Here is a 17,910-nt window from a genome sequence, read left to right as displayed (position 1 = left end):
TAATTGACTTACGGCTTTCTGCATTTCTAATGTAAACATTTAAGGCTAGAAATTGCCCTCTCAGACTCACTTGAGCTGTATTCCACAAGTTCTGTTCTGTGGCATCTTCACAACGATCTCGTTTTAAGTATTTCCTAATCTCCATTATGATTTTATTTTGGCTTATAAAAAACTGACGTGGTCTGTTTGAAATTTACAAGCACGTGAGACTGTCCTACATACAGTAAGCCCTGCAGCCGCATGAAGTTGGCTGTAAGGTGGTTGGTGATCGGCTCTTTCTCTCTGCCTAGACCCCACGCTCCAGAGGGGAAAGTCTATAGTTCTTATCTCCACTGAGGATGGGGGCGAGAGGTGGAGAGGAAGCGACAAGTCAGTTCCGTGCAGTGTATATTTCATTATCTTTACTTTTGGCATTGCACCAACAGATGGGAAACATTTCACTGAATTTAAGCTGCATATGCCTTAGGATGACTCCCACTATTTTATGAGCCATTAGGGAAAAACACTGGAAATTGAATTATGGTACATTATTATCAGAAAATTTCCAATTTCAGAGATGGTAAAACGTGAAAAAAGTGTATCAGAATTTATGGAATAACGGTAGTTTTTCATTCTTCTTATAACTGTATAACCCCCATTTTATGCAACCAAAAATTTTTTGGGACCCTACTTAGAATGTTTTGCTGCAGTCTTGTTGTGTGTCCACTAGATCATGTTTAATTGCATGATTCAAATCACTTGTATTTTATTAATTCTTTTGCTGCTTGATCTAATCAGTACTGAGAGAACGGTATTAAAATCTTCTTTTGCGACGGTGGATCTGTCAATTTCTCTTTGTAATTTTGTCAGTTTTTGCTCTATATATGCTGAGGTTATGTCATTAAGTACAGAATAGAATTATTCCTTCTAGGTTAAGTGTTCCTTTTAACATTATGTAATGGTCCTCTTAATACCAATAATGTTTTTTAGCCATACAGTTTAGTTTATTTAATATTATAGCTACATCTGCTTTCTTTTGGTATTCTCCCTATATAACTTTTCTCATATTCTCGTATTTTTATTTTCAATCTTTCGGTGTCCTTATATTTTATTGAATGCTGTTTTATTGTAAATAGCATACAGCAGGATATTTTTTAAACACAATCCCTCAGTCTGTGTTTTTTAACTGCTGAGTTTGGTCCTTTTTATTTATCTTGGTTATGGATTAGTATTTGGATTTAACTTTTATTTCTAAGAAGAAATATTACCATCTTACGATGTGCTTATCTCAGAGTTTCCTGAAGCACAGATTCAGAAAAATCCTTTTTTTCCCTCCTCATTTACTCTCAAAACAAGGACATTTCAAACTTAGGGCAAACATTCCTTAAAATGCTTTGAGATTAAAAATATTGAAAGTCAATTACTCAAACATCCAAGAAAAACAAATCAGCTCAATCCTCCAAAACATATTGGAAAAGATTTTTACGCATACAAGGGTTATCAAAATAGAGATGCTGGCAAACTAGTTTTAGTTCAGTTCATAAGCAACATTTGACACCTGAGTTTCGCATCCTGGTATTTGTGTGGTCTTCTGCCCTTTCTAATGACAGTACTAGAAACTATAGGTCATCTTGTTAAAATAATAATAATAATAAATACTAGGATATTGTTTTAAAAAAAAGACCTTGAATTTTGTATGGCAATACCTGCACTAGTTAATAAATAGGTGAGAATAACTTGTGACTAGTGTGTCAATTGTTTGTAAATGAAAGGGTGTGTTTTGAGGTTCTTTGAAAACAAATTGTTCTTAGGAGGAGTTTTAAGCACACTTTGGTCTGAAATATAATCTCATGTGTTATTAGGTGGAGGTTGGCCAATTTGAGTTGCACTAAGGGAGACCGTCTCCAGTGTCACCAACAAAAGGTTCTCATATTTATTTTCCAAGTATAAAAGCCAAGCTCATTTGTTATACTGTAAAGGACTGATACTGTTTGCCTTACTCTCGCACTAGCTTACTGTTAGTTCTGGAATTACAGAGTCTCAGTGTTGGAAAGAATCTGAAAGCTTTTCTCGTCCAGTTGCCTCAGATCTGACGCATGAATGGCCTTAACACAGTTCTGCCAACCCGTCTGCTTGCCTGCACTTGAATACAACCAAGACGGGGAGCTCACTCCCACCTATATGTAGCAGCCAGTTAGAAAGACCTTTTTTAAAAACTGAGCCACAGACTGTAGACCAGCCTATTTATTCTATTCCTTAAATCTACACAATAAGGGCAGATGCACCTTCGGACAGCCCTTCCAATACTGAAAACGGCCATCAAGTCATTCTTCGTGTCTTCAGGCTAATGAGTCTCAATTTCATAGCTTATTCTACATAATCTACCACATTTGGTAATTTTCCCCCACATATCCAGTTTTTCTAGGCTTTCCCTTGAAATGTCTTTACCATTTAACACAATACTTGAAAGGAGATTTTTACCTTCACCAAGCTGAGATGTTCCATCACTTCTTCTGTCTCAGACACCACACTTCCGTTAACTCACCAGAAAGTCAGAGTCTCTTTGGAAACCTATCCCTGCGCTGATTCTTATAAAGCCTAAAACATCAGTGCAGGAAACTAACACGGGGTATCTACTGTGTACCTGGACTTCTGCCAGCTATTTAAGGACCAGGATTTTAGCCACATTGATCTGATCCCAAAGCCCATGTCTGCTCGCACTTTCCTTTTCCAGCTAAGTCTCTCTCCTGTGTTTTGCTAAGCCACATCTTCCCAAGGGCATATCGCCTACAATTACAACATTATTATTGTTGTGCAACTATTCTTTGTCAAAGGCTGATTATGAGACGCTAATGTATCACTTGTAGTGCCAGGGCTGTGGTTGGTGACTCCTGGAACAAAGTTCCCTTCAACCCAAATAATGGAAAAGCAAACTGGAGTCTGTTCCCTTTCCAAAGGACCAAATTATAAATTAGGGGCATTCAAATTAATGCCATTTTGTTAATACACTTGGAACATAAAAAGGCTGGATTCATTTTCCAAAGATATTGCTTTGTGCTTCCTTTGAATGGCCTCCCACTGCCCAGACTCCATCTTCTGCCACTCAAATCCCCTGCAAGGTCAGTCTCCTGTTTTCCCTCCAATCCAGTCTCCCCTTGTTCTTCCAGGATAATTCTTTACTGTCTGTGAAGAGATGGTGGCTAAATGGCTAAGGAGAGAGATGGGTGTGGGAGTGAGCTGGACAGGGAGCGGAGTGATGGTAGGATGAAGAAATCTACAAGGAAAGTCAGTGTGTGAGCCTGGCCCCACCCACCTTGATGGGTGGTTTGGAAGGGACTTGGTGTCCTCCAGGGGTTGTTTCCTAGAACTGAGAAACAGTTTAGGGAAGGTCTTGTTGGGGAAAGGACACTCAAGGGACAGAGTATTGGGGCTGAGGTAATCATGAGCTGCCTACGTGTTATCTTTGAGTTTCCAGAATGATTTGTCCAGCTCCCTTTTGCAGGAAGGTCTGAACGCCTTGTTGGGTAACCGGGAAGTAATCCACCAGCCTGTTGAATGGACACGCCTACAAGTGTGCAGTGCTTGTATCAATTTACTCATCCAAAGGCCGGTGAGCAGGCTCATGAGTCTTTGGAACAGATGAAGAATTTCTGGGGACCTGTATGATACTTACCTTTTGCATCCCAAAATGTAACATTTATATCTTGGAGTATATATCCTGCCACGGCAACTACGCGTAGGCTTCTGGAGGGCAAGGATGGGCTATTCTGCTCTGAGTCCCTAACACTCTGCTTACAATAGAATTTCACTGCATTTTGGTCCTGATCTTTGGCCCCATTCACCACCGGTAACCGCTTCGCTACATTTCTTTCCTAAATGAAGAAGAGGTCCACATGCTTATAGCTGCTGGTATGAATTATCTACCCCCAAGAGAGCTACCTATTTTGATTGATGGACTGTTTTGCTTACTTTGGAAAAGAAATAGAAGAAAAAAGTCCTCTCCGATTTCTACTTTTTCTGAAGAGTGAGCAGTAATTTTTTTACTATGTTGGAAGGTGAGATTGCCACTCAGCACAGGCTACTGGTTTCATTCCCCACCAGGCTGATGAAATTCAAGATGTTTTGGCAAGGGCAGTCATGCCAATTGCCTGTTTACCTAGATAGCCACCTGACTACAAAGCTGGGCTGGATTTGTATTTTCCCAAGTCACTTCAAAGCCACCCGGAACAGAACTGAACTGACTTACAAAATGGACCCAGGAAGTTGCCTAGAATAGAATTCTGCAGACGGTGCTGGAAGGTGGGCCCTGTCCTCCATCTGCGGCCTCTCTTAGCCACAGCCTCTGCAGCATCCATCTGGGCTCCAGCACATTCCATCCTGAGCGAGCCCCAACCAAGGCCATCTGTGCAGCCTCAACCTTGGCTGGCAGCATCCAGATTATTTGAGCTGCCGTAGCCTCGGTTTCTGGTATTCCGGGGTGAACCCAGGCCACGCCAGTGTTCCCCAAGTCACAGCTTTTCTCTACTTCCCTAAATTCTTGTTCTTTGAAGATGAAAGATGTTTATTTCCTGACTGAGGAGATACTGGGATTCAACATCGAAACTGAACCCTGGATTATGTATAAATTAAAGAAACTCCAAATGTGGGCAACTGGGGTTCACTTCTGAACACAACAACTTGCTTGATAACAACCCCTTTATTGGACCATTTCTTCATCCCTTTTCTCACTTCTGTCATCCCTTATCCCCGCTTCCTGGGATCTCCTCCTCCTAAATAAACTACTTACATTAAAAAAAAAAAAGTTTTTTAAGGGTTCAGTTCCAGCTGATTCACAATTCCATGCTGTGAAAAAGACTGAATCATTTGGTTCTCCTAAGGGTGTGATGGCCGAAGAATTATTATCACAAAATGTGGACACATAAAAATCATTGTTTTTCATAGTAAATTTTACCCGTATATACACCAGAAATTGACACAATGTAATTGACTGTGCTTCGGTAAAAACAAAACAAAACAAAACAAAAACCCCACAGTTGAATTGAAGCTTAGCTGTTATGACAATACAACCATTATGTTTGGCTTTTGAAAATGGACGTTTTCAATGTATAAATGTAAAGTTGCAGCTTGTAGCTGTTGTCACTTCTTAATGTGTTATAACTGACCTTGCATGGTATGAGATAGAAGTTTAAACACTGGTGTTAAAAAAAAAAGTTTCCAGCTGAAACTCCAAAATATGCAAGGCTTTTCCAACTGGTCCCAATTGTCTTGTCTCTGCCTTCTCTCCTAAAAACCCACCACAACCAATCACAGCCACACTGCCCCAAAACATGCCTTTACCCAGGGCTCTTACCCTGAGAAGGTGTCAATTCTTCCTTCCTGGCCCAGTTCACTTATATCTCTCCTGCGAATCCTTCTTTGATTCCTCAGACACTCCTCTACATGTTATCACTGGGTGTTGTTCTTGGTTAAAGCACTTATCACGGTAAATTGCAAACCCTTGGAGTACTTGTCTGATTCCCTTGCATTATATTTTTGTGTTCCTTAGACTTTGTAAATGTAGTTACTTAGATTCATATCAGTGTCTATGGTTCCGCCTGCCTTCCAGCCTTGTGCTGTAGACCCTCATGGGCCAGGGGCCTGCCCTGAATCTTGATCCAGTTGAGTGGATTATTTCTAGATCCTTTTTCCAGATCCGCACCTCCGGCAAGAATCTGCTCCTGGTGAAGCTAGTGCTGCTCTAGGGAGATCTTGGACTATTGCTCGGCCTGGGATCACTGGTTGTGGTCCTTCTGCTGGAGAATCTGTCCCTCTTAAATCATGTTCAAACTCCCCATGTTCCTTGAAGGTGCATATTGGATGGTTGGCCATCCTCTTTGGAGGCCTACCCTCCAACCAGCTCAGTGCCCCCTAGTCTAACCTTACCTCATTCTGGCCCCCTTCTTCTCCTTCCAGCAGGTGCCATCATGGGCTCAGCATGACCCTGGTTTGGGTTCATTCATTCATTCAATCACTGATTCAATCACCAGCTATCTACTGGGTAACAGCAACGTGCAGGCATCGTCCCAGGGGCTGGTGGCAGCAGTGAAAGAGACACAGTCCTTGTTTTCCCACAGGAGCATCTGGGCTACCCCGTGCCTGAGAGACAGTGGCTTTTTCCAATATCTGTGCTTTCTTTTTGCCAAGTTTCCATTAGTTTCCAGACTTTTAACCTATCTCTGTATAGCAGCCGGAGGCCCACTTTCTTGTGAGACACTGGGAGGCATGAAGTGTTACAAAAATACTTCTGTGAACCCTCTTCCTGAAATAAAGAGTGGCCAAGGGGAGGGTACAGCTCAAGTCGTAGAGCGCATGCTTAGCATGCATGACGTCCTAGGTTCAATCCTCAGTACCACCACTTAAAGGAAAAAAAAATTAAATAAATAAACCGAATTACTAGCGCCCCACCAAAAAAAACCACTTAAAAAAACAAACAAACAAAAAAAAGAGTGGCCAGTCTTTGGCTCAGCAGGCCTTAGTGTGAGAGGGAGAAACCCAGAGACAACTTGGAATGTGGAAAAAGGGCATTTGGAGAGAGTTTTGCAGTCTTTAACTAGCAACACAAAAGGGAGAAAGTCCTCAGAATGGTTCTATTGGACTAAAATAATTATTTCAGGCAAATTCCTGAATTTGAATCAGGCAAAGTCTTTCAGGCAAATTCTGGTAAAATTTTATACTAGAAGATAAGGTCCAGAAAGAAGAAATGGAAAAGAGAGGGGTCTGATTTTAAAATCTTGGGATTCTGAAATGAATGGGATTGGGAGTGAATCAAGAGAATAAATCATTTGCCCTAAATCAATTTTAAGGACTTTAGTTTTTAAACTTCGGAGGAAAATTAATGTCAGGTGAGTGTAACAATAAGACTCCTGTGGGTCTAACATTTACCTGCCAAGCTTATTAAAGTGCAGAATGGTGGGCTCCTCCCTAAGAATTTCTGATTCTTTAGGGCTCCTCCCCGCCTTGGCACTGCTGAGGGGAGAATTCCTTGCAGTTGGGGGGGACGGTTTCCTGTGCATTGTAGTGACAGCACTCAGCTTTCCCTCTCCAAACAAATACCTTTGGAAAAATACCACTACTTTGGGAAAAGAAAAGTCTCAATTCATGAAAATCTGAAGGATAAAGTAATGAAAAATCCTTGGGAAACAAACTGGCACCATGTTCATCCCCATAGAGATCAAACCACACTCCCAAACCCCAGTGAGTCGTGGCTTGGACACCAGAGGGTCCAAGCCTATCAGAAAAATCTTTCTGAGGCTGCAGATCTCATCTGCATGAGATGGTACCTGCCTCCAAACATGTTGGGTGTGATAGAAGATTTTACATAATAATAGGAGTTTTCTATGTGGTAAAAATACATCAACTTTAGTAAATACTTGTTTCAATTTACTCTTCTAAATAGTCTAAACATTTCCCTTATGTTACTCCTTACTTGATTTGTTTACTGAGAAAATATATTTTCCCCCCCCGAAACAGTAGAGAAACTGCAGTCTAACCCAGTCTGACTTATCACCAGATCTAATTTCCTGGTGTTGGTTTCCTAGTTATCATGCGGGCAACATCTTCAAAGCTTTTCCCAGCCTGGTCCTAAAATACAGGCTTATCACGGACTCAAAAAGATGCATATTTCTTCATCAGGGGAAAAAAGCCTGTTTATAATGAACAGCACATCTTTTAACGAGACATTCCTTTAGACTTTCGGCATGGAAAGAGAAATGTCAGTAAACTAATAATATCCAGCCGTCACTCTTTGACAGACTACCCCGTACCCCAAGGACCTCCACACTTTACAACAACCTTTAATCTTTACAACAACCGTGCAAGACAGGTGTTAAGACAGGCTCAGGTTATCTTGCCCAGGATCATCCTAGAAAGCAGAAGGGCTAGGTTTTGAAATTAGGATTTTTGACTCCGTATCCTATATTCTTAATTCTTCCATTACACTGCAATCATAGAGCAGTCACTCCTGTTTTGATGTCACAGCGCTGAGTTTGCTGCATTTTATATTCATTCAAAAAGAATTTCTCTGACTTGATGTGGGTCGTCTCAAATTTACTCAACCTCGGTACTGTTTGTAGCCGGGCTGGTCTTTGTGTAAACTAGGGGGAAAGAGAGGCTCTCCGCTGAGTTAGCGTGGACTTTAGACCCTTCTTCCTAACTTTAGATCCCTTTCTTTCCTTCAAAGATTGTGACTCTCCAACCTGGAAACCACTACAAATCGAATCCTGACCAGAGTCAATACAGAAGAGCATCACCTGGGCATCCCTGTTACACAGCTGATTGATGATCAAGGATGTGGAACGTACATCCTAGGAGAGTAGCTGCCAACCTGAGAAGCAGCCCCAATCAGGAGGCACCAGAAATTGATACAAAAAGAAAGGGGGAAAAAAAAAGAATCATGGTTCCTGGGAGGGACCATGAATAAATGATGCTCATGGCCATATCCAGTCCTTGCTCAGGGTGGCTTCTCTTTAGGGGAGGACCGCTTTCCACGTCTCACCTGTAATTATCATTTTTCAAATCACCACTTGGGTTTTATATCCTCCACAAAGCGCTCATGACTCTTTCTGGATTCACTCCTTCTTTCTGTCCCTGAAATCCTACAGCATTGACAAACCTGGCTCCCACAGTCTTATACTCGGTTACAGATTCTTTTAAGTGCTTGCTGGACTCATTTTTCCAATTGGATTTTAAGCTTTTTAAGGACAGAGACTTGTAAAATGTAAATGGAGCACCAGAGACACAGTAAGAGTTTGAGAAATACTTGTTGAAAGACTCTCTGATTTTTGTACACTCTGGGTAAAAAATTATAGAATTTTAAGATACTTATCTAAAAGAAGATAACGTTCCATGAAAAGTCCCTTAAGGCCCTAAATTTGGTCGCTTTATTTTCAAAAGGGCAAACTTCTTTTTAATATTTCTCTCAAAGCAGCATCATATTAGTGATTTTTCTCAAACTGTTGCTGGAGTTGGAGAAGGAAAGAGAGGCCAGTTAAGACTCTAGAGATGGGATGTATTTAAACATGCTGAGAAGAGAGGGCTTTGGATGTTTGACCATTTTCTATAGTCATGGAGCTCAACAAAGTTTACCATTTGTATAGGAATCTTTTAGCTCTTGGAAGGAAAAAAATCCCTTTCCTGTAAAACTTCACGGAATTTCTGCTTCCTGGCAAGGGCAACAGTTATTCGTGGCGGATCTTGAAAATCTGTGACATGGTTGTCCAAATGGGCACCAAATAAAGCGAGAAAAGAAAAGGCTGAGAACTACATATTTTGAAATTAGATTTGGTTCCAGGTGATGGGCTGGGCAGGCTGTGACTGGCACTGACGAGACCAACCCTTTACTCAGACCCAGGAGACCATTTTTGATCTAAAAACCTTATTATCCTCCAAACCAGCTGCCCAAGAAACAAAGGCACATCCAAGACCTTACTTCACATCCTGGATGACCACACACTCCACCTGCATCTCTATTTTGCCCAGCGATGGCTTTAGTCTTTTTCATCTGAGCTTCTGTGTAGGGCCTTATTGGGGATGGGGATTGTATGTTTGAATCGAGGTCCTTTTTCTCTGGATGATTTTGGCCATCTTGTCTGCTCCCTTTTAATCACCTGGACTTGGTCTAGTGACCAACATGTGCTCCTAGGAATGCATCTTGTATTGGAAGGGTCCTTTTGTTACAACAGGACTCCGAAGTGAGGCACCAACTCTGTGGGAAGAGTCTCCAATTATTTTGACTCAATAACTTAACTAAGCTTCCATGATTGTAACAACTAACATTTATTGAGCACTTACTACCCGCCAGGCCTTCTTCAAGCACATAACAGAATCGTTTCATTTGATACTCACAATGCTGCTAAGAGATATAAATTATTATTATTCTACTTTTGCAGATGAGGAAATTGGGCACCGCGGGGTTCGATAAATTGGTCAAGGCCACACAACCAGCCCACAGCGAAACCGATCTGGTTTCCCTCTGCCCCAGATCTCCCTTCTTCAGTCTTCTCCTGTCAACTGAGAGCACCTTCTTCCCTTCTGTTACTTAGGCTAAAGCCCTTGGGGCCATTCTTGATGACTCTCTTCTCAAACCCTACTACAGAAGTTTTGGAAAAATCCATTAACTTTGCCTTCAGGATATATCTGACTCTGACCCTGACCTCTTCTCTCATCTCCATTGCTTCCTCCTGAGTCAAGCCACCATCATCACTTTAGCCTGAAATAGTGCCATGCGCCTCCTAACTAGTCACAGTCCTTCCATCCTTGTCTCCCCATGGGCTGTTCTTGCAGCCAGAGGAGTGATCTTTCAAAGGGAAGTCACACTGGGTTGCACCACTGCAAAAGCCAAAGTTCTCACAAGACCCCGCACTCTCCATTACGTACTGCCAACTGCTCGCGACCGACCACCAGCCCTCTGGCTTCTCCTTAAACACACCAGGTGTCCCTGGCCATGAGCTCTAAGAACCAGGCCTCCCTGTTTGGCATGTGCTTCCCCGAGTCGCCCCACAGTGGATTTCAGATCCTCTATTCAAATGCCGCCCTCTCAGTGTGTCTCTATTTACAGTTCAAACCCACTCACTCACGCAGTACCAAATCCTCTTCCTCTGCTCTATTTTTTTCTATAGCACATATTACTTCTTAACATAGTGTCTAATTCATTAATGTTAATTGTTCCCTGTCTCCCTTCTCTCCCCGCATCCCCACGAGATAGAGATTTTCGTCTGTTGTGTCCTCTGATGTCTCCCGAGCACCCGGGACAGGGCCGATCTAGCACATTGTGTGTGATCAGTGAATACTTGTTGAATAAATGAATGAATGGGCTTGGATCTCAAGTCTTAGGGTGCTTGTAATTTTGTGGGAGACATGCAGCATTCTCCAGCGAGAGGGGAATAATGCAGAAGACGTTATGAGGTGGTGCTGAAGGGTCTGCTGAACAGAAAACTTAGTGACGTGCCCTCAGATGAAGGAGATGTGAGATGTAAGTGCAGGCTGGAGTGAGCCGGGAAGATACAGAGAAACTTTACCGGGAGTTCTTCTCCCTGTGCGGTATATTAGTAAGGGCATCGTTTCTTCTCGACTTAGAGGCCCAGGACTTGAGTGTGTGGTCCTGCCTCTGCCACACCACACGCTTGGTCCCTAGATGGTTCCCCTTCCCACCTCCCTGCCCTTGCGGCCTCAGGGCATGGCTGTTTCTCTGGTACCGTCAGGTCAGACATAATGAGAAATACAGCCCCACATTGTTGGATCATTCAAAAGCAGGGAGGAATCTGGAAGGGAGTTGTTAGATCTGGGGTATTTTAAACATTTCCTGCAGGTTGGCAGGTTCCAAAAAGGGTAAGTTTCTAAAAGAATCAGGCAGGGTACGCTTGGAGAAATGTCCCTGCTCTCGCATACAGTATTCATATCTGTCCCCACTGGGGGATGCCTGAGACGTGAACATTTCTCAGCGGTGACACTCCTCTGTGACAACCTTAGTCTCTTGGTTTGGTCAAGTAGAACTTTCCCATTGTCTGTACCCACGTCACTGGCTTACCCAGCTTTTATAAGAAAACCGGCTTGCTCCTTACATAGGATGGAAAGTGTGTGTGTGTGTGGGGGGGGTAAGACAGGGGAGCTGGGGGGGCGGGGGTCTGTTGTCCACCTTGAGGCCTGGCCTCCTGCTCTTTTGAGGGACAACTCATTTTTATCTTGTCTGGCCTCCGTGCATGCCTGCCTTCTCCATTCACCGGGATGCTGTTAAGGACACAAACCTCAATTCCTGGGGGGTTTTTAACAACATACACTCCAAATGCCAGCCAGGAAGTGGCCATGGTATTGGTCTAAGCTGACCATCAGGCCAAAAAAAAAAAAAAACCCCATTAGTCTCGAGAGTGATGTCATGGGAAAAGTGCATTTGGTTATAGAAAGTGAGTATTCAGTCAAAGGTTATTCTGGAAATGCTCATAGTAGGGGTGGAGGTCTGTACATGAGCTACCCAAGCCCTGAGGCCCTGTGACGGGCTGGGATCCGAGACACTGACAGGGGATGGGAGCAATTACATGGGCGGAAGGCTTCCCGGCCACGCTGCACATGAGAACCTTCCAGGGGAGCCTGGGAGCCTCCAAAGCTAGGGCCACTCGAGAGACTTCATTTAATGGTCTGGCATGAGGTCAGAGCATCCATATTCTTTAAAAGCTCTCCAGGTGATCTTATTACACAGAAATGAATACGGCCTGACACGAAGGCTCCAGGGACAAGGAGTGGCTGGTAGAGAGGACCAGTCGGCGCCCTGCCTCACAACCCCGATGGCATAGGGCCCCTTCCCCCTCCTCTCCTGCTTCCATTTTCTCCTGGATTATTTCCACAATCATATAAACAAGCTGCAACTTCTCCCATTTAGAATAAAAAGAGGTTTAGACTTCACATCTTCCTTCAGTTACTATTCCATTTCCCTGCTTCCTTTTGGAGGAAAAACTACCCAAGATGTGCTTTCTGGACAGGCTGTACAATTTCTTTCAGTGTATTTTCTCCTAAATGCATTCTACCCAGGCATTGCCCCTCAATACAGCACGGACTCTGGCCCCATCTTACCATCTGGGCATGCCAGCGTGTCCAGGTCTCACCCCCAGTAACGAAAATGGGGAACCCGCAGAAGCACAGGCATCCCTGATACACTCCGGGGGACAGCTCCCCGGACCCAGCCCGCGGCTGGCCTAGCAGAGCCAAGGTCAAAGCTCAGTGAACTGGAAAACCTCCCAGGGAGACGACAATGCCAATGAAGTTCTCAGTCAAGGGAAAGGCGATGACTTACGCAGTGTGTGGTGGTGATGATGACAGAACTGGAGATGAAGGAGAGGCCGTCGTTCATGCTGACCTGAAGCGCCGCTTTCCTGCAATGACACGGGAACCAGGAGTGCTGAGCGTGGTGTGCGAGGAACAAGGGGCCGATGGCCCGACACACAGGTCCCCCAATGGCTCTGCCCTTAACTACCCTTGGGACTGTAGTCTCTCCCTCTGGGACCTGAGCTGTCTCCTTTGTAAAATGTGCAGCATGGTGTCTTGGGCCCATCCACTTCTAATAACATTCCAGAGAGATGTTAGCATATGCCTGGCTGGTGTATCAAGGCCCTGGATCCAGCCCTCCTTACTCTGTGGTGAGTTGCACTGAATGGGCAGAGCCTGCTCCCATTGACCTGTCACATTGTAGTAGGAAGAAGATACCTTTTTTTATTTTTAACTGAACTATAGTTGACTTATAATGTACAGGTGCACAGCAAAGTGATTCAGTTATACAAACATACAGTATATATTCTTTTTCAGATTCTTTTCCATTATAGGTTATTGTAAGATATTAAATGTAGTTCCCTATTCTATACAGTAGGCTATTGTTTATCTGTTTTATATATAGTAGTGAGTATCTGTCAATCCCAAACTCCTAATTTATCTTCAAAAATGGTCCAAATCAGTGGGGATAAACTGATCAAGCTGTAAACTCTATTGTGGTTGACAGGACTCTCTGCAATTGGATTCCGATGGGGGTAGCTTTGTCACTACCCAGCTAGCTCACAGAGGGACAGCAGCAGATGACCTCATTTGCTGTCTACCTCCTCCTTCTATAAGACAAACACTGAAACACAAGCTTGCATTCTGCAGCCCAGACACAGGGCTAGTTTGTGGCATCCGTGGTATCACAGGATGATGTTAGGTGACCAGAGTTGGAGGCTTTATGATTTGAACAAATGATTGAAAGCAGAATTCAGATGAACAAGTTTAGCATTTTTTCTTAAAGCCACCATGCTCTCTTCAGCCTGTCATAGACATATTTACAGAGAGGCTAGGGTGCGTTCTGTCACAAACATGGCTTCTCTGCTTCCCCGCATCTTTCTTTTCCTGCTCAGGGTGCTAATTCTCTTCCTTCTCTTGAATATTTTGATCACTTCTCATTAGCACTTATTGTAACTGCACCACCATGAGGTCTTCACCAGAAATTAGTTCTGGGCGCCTCGAGCAGTCTGGGTGGACTTGATGCTCTGCAGAGACAATAAGGAGGGAACACTGAGCTTGGCCTCAGAGTGTCTGAATCTGGGGTCGTGAACCAGCTGTTGACCCACTTAGCCTTTCTGAGCTTCCTTTCTGAGTTTCCCTATCTCTAAGAAAGGAGATCACCCTCTAGAAGGGCAATTATGATGCCAGGGTGAAGTAACATGTGTGAGAGCACTTTGGGAAGCTTGAGCGCTTTCTAGGCACGTAGCTGTGATGAAGCCAGACAGACCTTGGTTTAAACCCATACTCTTCCACTTGCTGCTGTGTGACCTTGGGCAAGCTACTTAAATTCTCTCAGCCACAGATTTCCCAGCTGTAAAATTGGGATGGTGTGTAATCTGCTTCACTGGGATCTTGGGAGGTTAAAGTCAGGTACCCTCTGTGAAACATTTATCCTCATGCCTGGCTCACTGTAAGCATCGGCGCCTTCCTCATTATCTGGAGGAGTCTAGAGAAAGGCTCTGTAATGACAATGAAGAGAGACTCTTTCTTCTCCTTTTGTCCCCCTCTACCTCCTCTCTCCTCCCTGGCTGTGAGGTTTCACTGCAGGTAGAAACTTACATGCCAACTTCCTTTAAAATAGGCGCTGGACACAGCAAATAGGTATCTTCCACAGCGAAGGGCTTCTCATCTGTAAAAAGGAAGTCACTGGATTAAGACAAGTGAGGCAAATTTATAATTTCATATTCAGGGACTCCTAGAGACCATCAACCAAGTCCTGGGAGGCACTAGAAAAGTAGGAACTTTTTGAAATAGAAACCAGTCTTGAGCTGTAAAATCCATTAACGTGCACTCAAGGTCTCCTGCCTGAATATCAGTCCTTGACCCTATATTCCAGTTGAGTCAATCAGTGAGCAAATAGAGTGAGCTCTTACCACAGACCAGGCATTACTGAGAGGAAATGCAAAGATGTTAGACTGGTCCTCAGGGAGCTCCGGGTCTAAGTCTAATTTGAGAGAGAAGCCATAGTCATGGAAAAAGTTTGCTGATGCAGCATTATTTACAATACAAGACACGAAGCAACCTAAATGTCCATCTACAGATAAATGTGGTATACATAGGTACAATGGAATACCTTTCCACCATAAAAAGTGGAAATCTTGCCATTTGCAGTAACATGGATGGATCTTGAGGGCGTTATGCTAAGTGAAATAAGTCAGACAAAGACAAATATTATGACAAATATTATACAATCTTACCTATATGTGGACTCGAAAAAAGAAAAACAGCTCACAGATACAGAGAACAGATTGTTAGTTGTCAGAGGCAGGTGGAAGACAGGGGAAATGGGCATTGCGGCCAAAAGGTACAAACTTCCAGGTATAAAGTAAGTCCCAGAGATGTAGTGCACAGCATGGTGATTATAGTTAATAATATTGTATTGCATATTTGAAAATTGTTAAAAGAGTAAATCTTAAAAGTTCTTACTACAAGAAAAAAACATAACCATGTGTGGTTATGGATATTAACTAGATTTATGATGGTGCTCATATATACAAATATCGAACCATTATGTTATACATCTGAAACTAATATAACGTTGTATGTCATTATATCTCAATTAAAAAAAGAAAAAAGTTTGTTGGCAGATATGAGAAGTGGCTAAGTCAAAACATCATTTGGCTTCAGAAGACAGAGAGCTCCTTTTAGGTGGGTGATGTGATGAGGTCACAGGGAATAGAAAACTTCAGCTGTGCTGTGTCAGAGAGGCAGGGAAGAAGCTTTCCTGGTGGGAGGAATGGCATCAGCAAAGACAAAGCAGACACGAGGTACATTCCAGGGTAGGATGTAAGTAGGATTTGACAAGATCAGTATAGGAAAAAGTTTGGTCCAAGTTCTTTCAGCAAGACTGAGGGATTTGGACATAGGTCTATTATAAACTATGATAAGAACTTTGGAGGCTTTTGGAGAATAACTTGAAGTGATGATTTTGGAAGTTTTAGCAAATGTAGCTGTGAAAGATGGATTAGATTAAGGGGAATCTGAAGGTGGAGGAGTTCTTTCTCTTATCCCAATGCATGAGCAGGAGAAACTTAAGCAGCTTTAATCTTGAACTCCTTAAAACCTTCATTGTTTCCAGATTCTGAAAGTCGGAAGCAAGGCTGAGAATTTATTATATTCAGCATATTGTAGTCATTCCTTCACGACTCAAAATTGATTGGGTGCATGCTCTGTACAAAAGATTGTGGTAGGACTTGTAGGTGATATCAAGATGAATAATATTTAATAACAAGCTGTGATTACAGATAGTTGTACTGGAAGACAGGAATCCCACGTAATAGAAGGATGCTGTGCTGCTGTTGGCACTTGTTGCGAAACCGATGTCTCTAATGACATTTGAATGACACTAAACATTTGCCTGAGTGGAGATTAGGAAGTCTTATGCACTCCATGCCTGGATATAAGATGGCAGAGCCACATGGGATGGGAGCTGGGGGACACATCTGAGTTCTAAGCGCTGAGTCTCCATGGAAGGAGGAGGAAGAGGACAGTCAACTACAGTCTCCCCCGATGTCTAGAGAGATCATCAAGTGGGGAAAGGTTACAGAAGTTATTCCGAGTCATTCATTCATTCGCTCAACAAATATTTATTGAAGGCTTACTATGAGCTAGAGACACAGGCTTTGAGAAGAGAAACAGTCTGTGCTTTCGTGAATTTTAAAGGAGTTGCAGGAGAGATAGTTATTAAACACATTCATTTTTCTTGAAGCAGTAAAAATATTACACTTATTTAATCTTAGCCCTTTAGCACAAGTCTTTTTAAATTGAAATAAAGTGAATTTACAATATTATCTTAGTTTCAGGTGTACAACAGTGATTCAATATGTTCATAGATTATACTCCATTTAAAGTTATTACAAAATGATGGCTGTATTTCCCTGTGCTGTACAATAAATCCTTGTTGCTTATTTAAATACATTCATTTTTTATTAATATATTCTCTTGAATGCTTACCACACGCCAGGCATGGTACTAGGGCTGGTGGTCAACACAACAGGTGAAGCCCCTCACTTTTTTTTTTTTTTTAATGGCTACTATTTTATTTATCTATTGGATTTAGGGCTGTGGGCAAGACTTATGCCCTGGGGACATCAGACACTGACCGAGCTAATAAGAAGCGGCCTTTCCCCCACTGTTATTCCTTGGATTTTTAGTTTAAGGATAAGGGTGCATAGTTTAATTAGCAGAACAAAATGCAGGCACTTCTAGGCCCTCTAGTCAAATGCCACTTAATGAACACTTCATTTAGAATTCTAATAAGAATGACTAACCCTTCCTAGGTGAGGTGAACAGAGAGAATGAGGGAGCGCTTCACATAGGAAATGACACCAACACTGGGTTTTGATGGGTGAATAGGAGTTCTTAAGGGAGAGGAATAATGAGGAAGGCACAAAAAAGCAGAAAAAAGATGCTGCTAATTACACAAGTTACTATTTAATTAGACTGTGGTGAGCACAAAGAAGAATACGCAGGGGGCTGACTCATCTGGAAGGTCAGGAAAAAATCTCTGTGAGCTGAGATCTGAAAGCCAGGTGGAAGGAACGGAATGGGAAAGAATCAGTGCCACACAGATCCTAAGGCAGGAAGGAGCCCGGATCTCTGGAGAGCTAACAGAAGGGTGACAAAGCTTTGAATTTCAGTGAGACAGTGGCTCAAAATGAGGCTAGAAAAGGCATCAGGACCAGATGACCAAGGCCTTTTAGGAATTTTTTCTAAATGTAACAGGAAGCTAGTGGAGGCTCCCTTTCATATTTAGAATAAGCACTGGCAGATTATGGAATGTTGCCGGAATAGTGAGGGTGTGTTGAGTACAATTATGAAGCTTATGAGGACAGCGGCGGAGCACACACCGCCTGAACTGGGCATTGTTATCTTCAG

The 17,910-nt window shown here is 42.9% G+C and overlaps 1 protein-coding gene across 1 annotated transcript in view; it reads right to left on the bottom strand.

Annotated features, from left to right (window-relative positions):
* ANTXR1 (ANTXR cell adhesion molecule 1) overlaps positions 1 to 17,910 on the bottom strand; it is a 218,303-nt gene that overhangs the window by 100,280 nt on the left and 100,113 nt on the right. Inside the window, exons 11-12 of the mRNA XM_074341267.1 lie at positions 14,593 to 14,662; positions 12,800 to 12,878 (exon numbers count right to left, since the gene is read on the bottom strand). Coding sequence (XP_074197368.1) covers positions 12,800 to 12,878; positions 14,593 to 14,662 — 149 coding nt within the window. The remainder of the gene's footprint in view (positions 1 to 12,799; positions 12,879 to 14,592; positions 14,663 to 17,910) is intronic.

Source organism: Camelus bactrianus, chromosome 15 (assembly GCF_048773025.1).
Source record: "Camelus bactrianus isolate YW-2024 breed Bactrian camel chromosome 15, ASM4877302v1, whole genome shotgun sequence".
Taxonomy (NCBI): Eukaryota; Metazoa; Chordata; class Mammalia; order Artiodactyla; family Camelidae; genus Camelus; species Camelus bactrianus.
The sequence above is the reverse complement of the archived record's forward strand: the minus strand, read 5'-3'. Positions and strand labels throughout refer to the sequence as shown.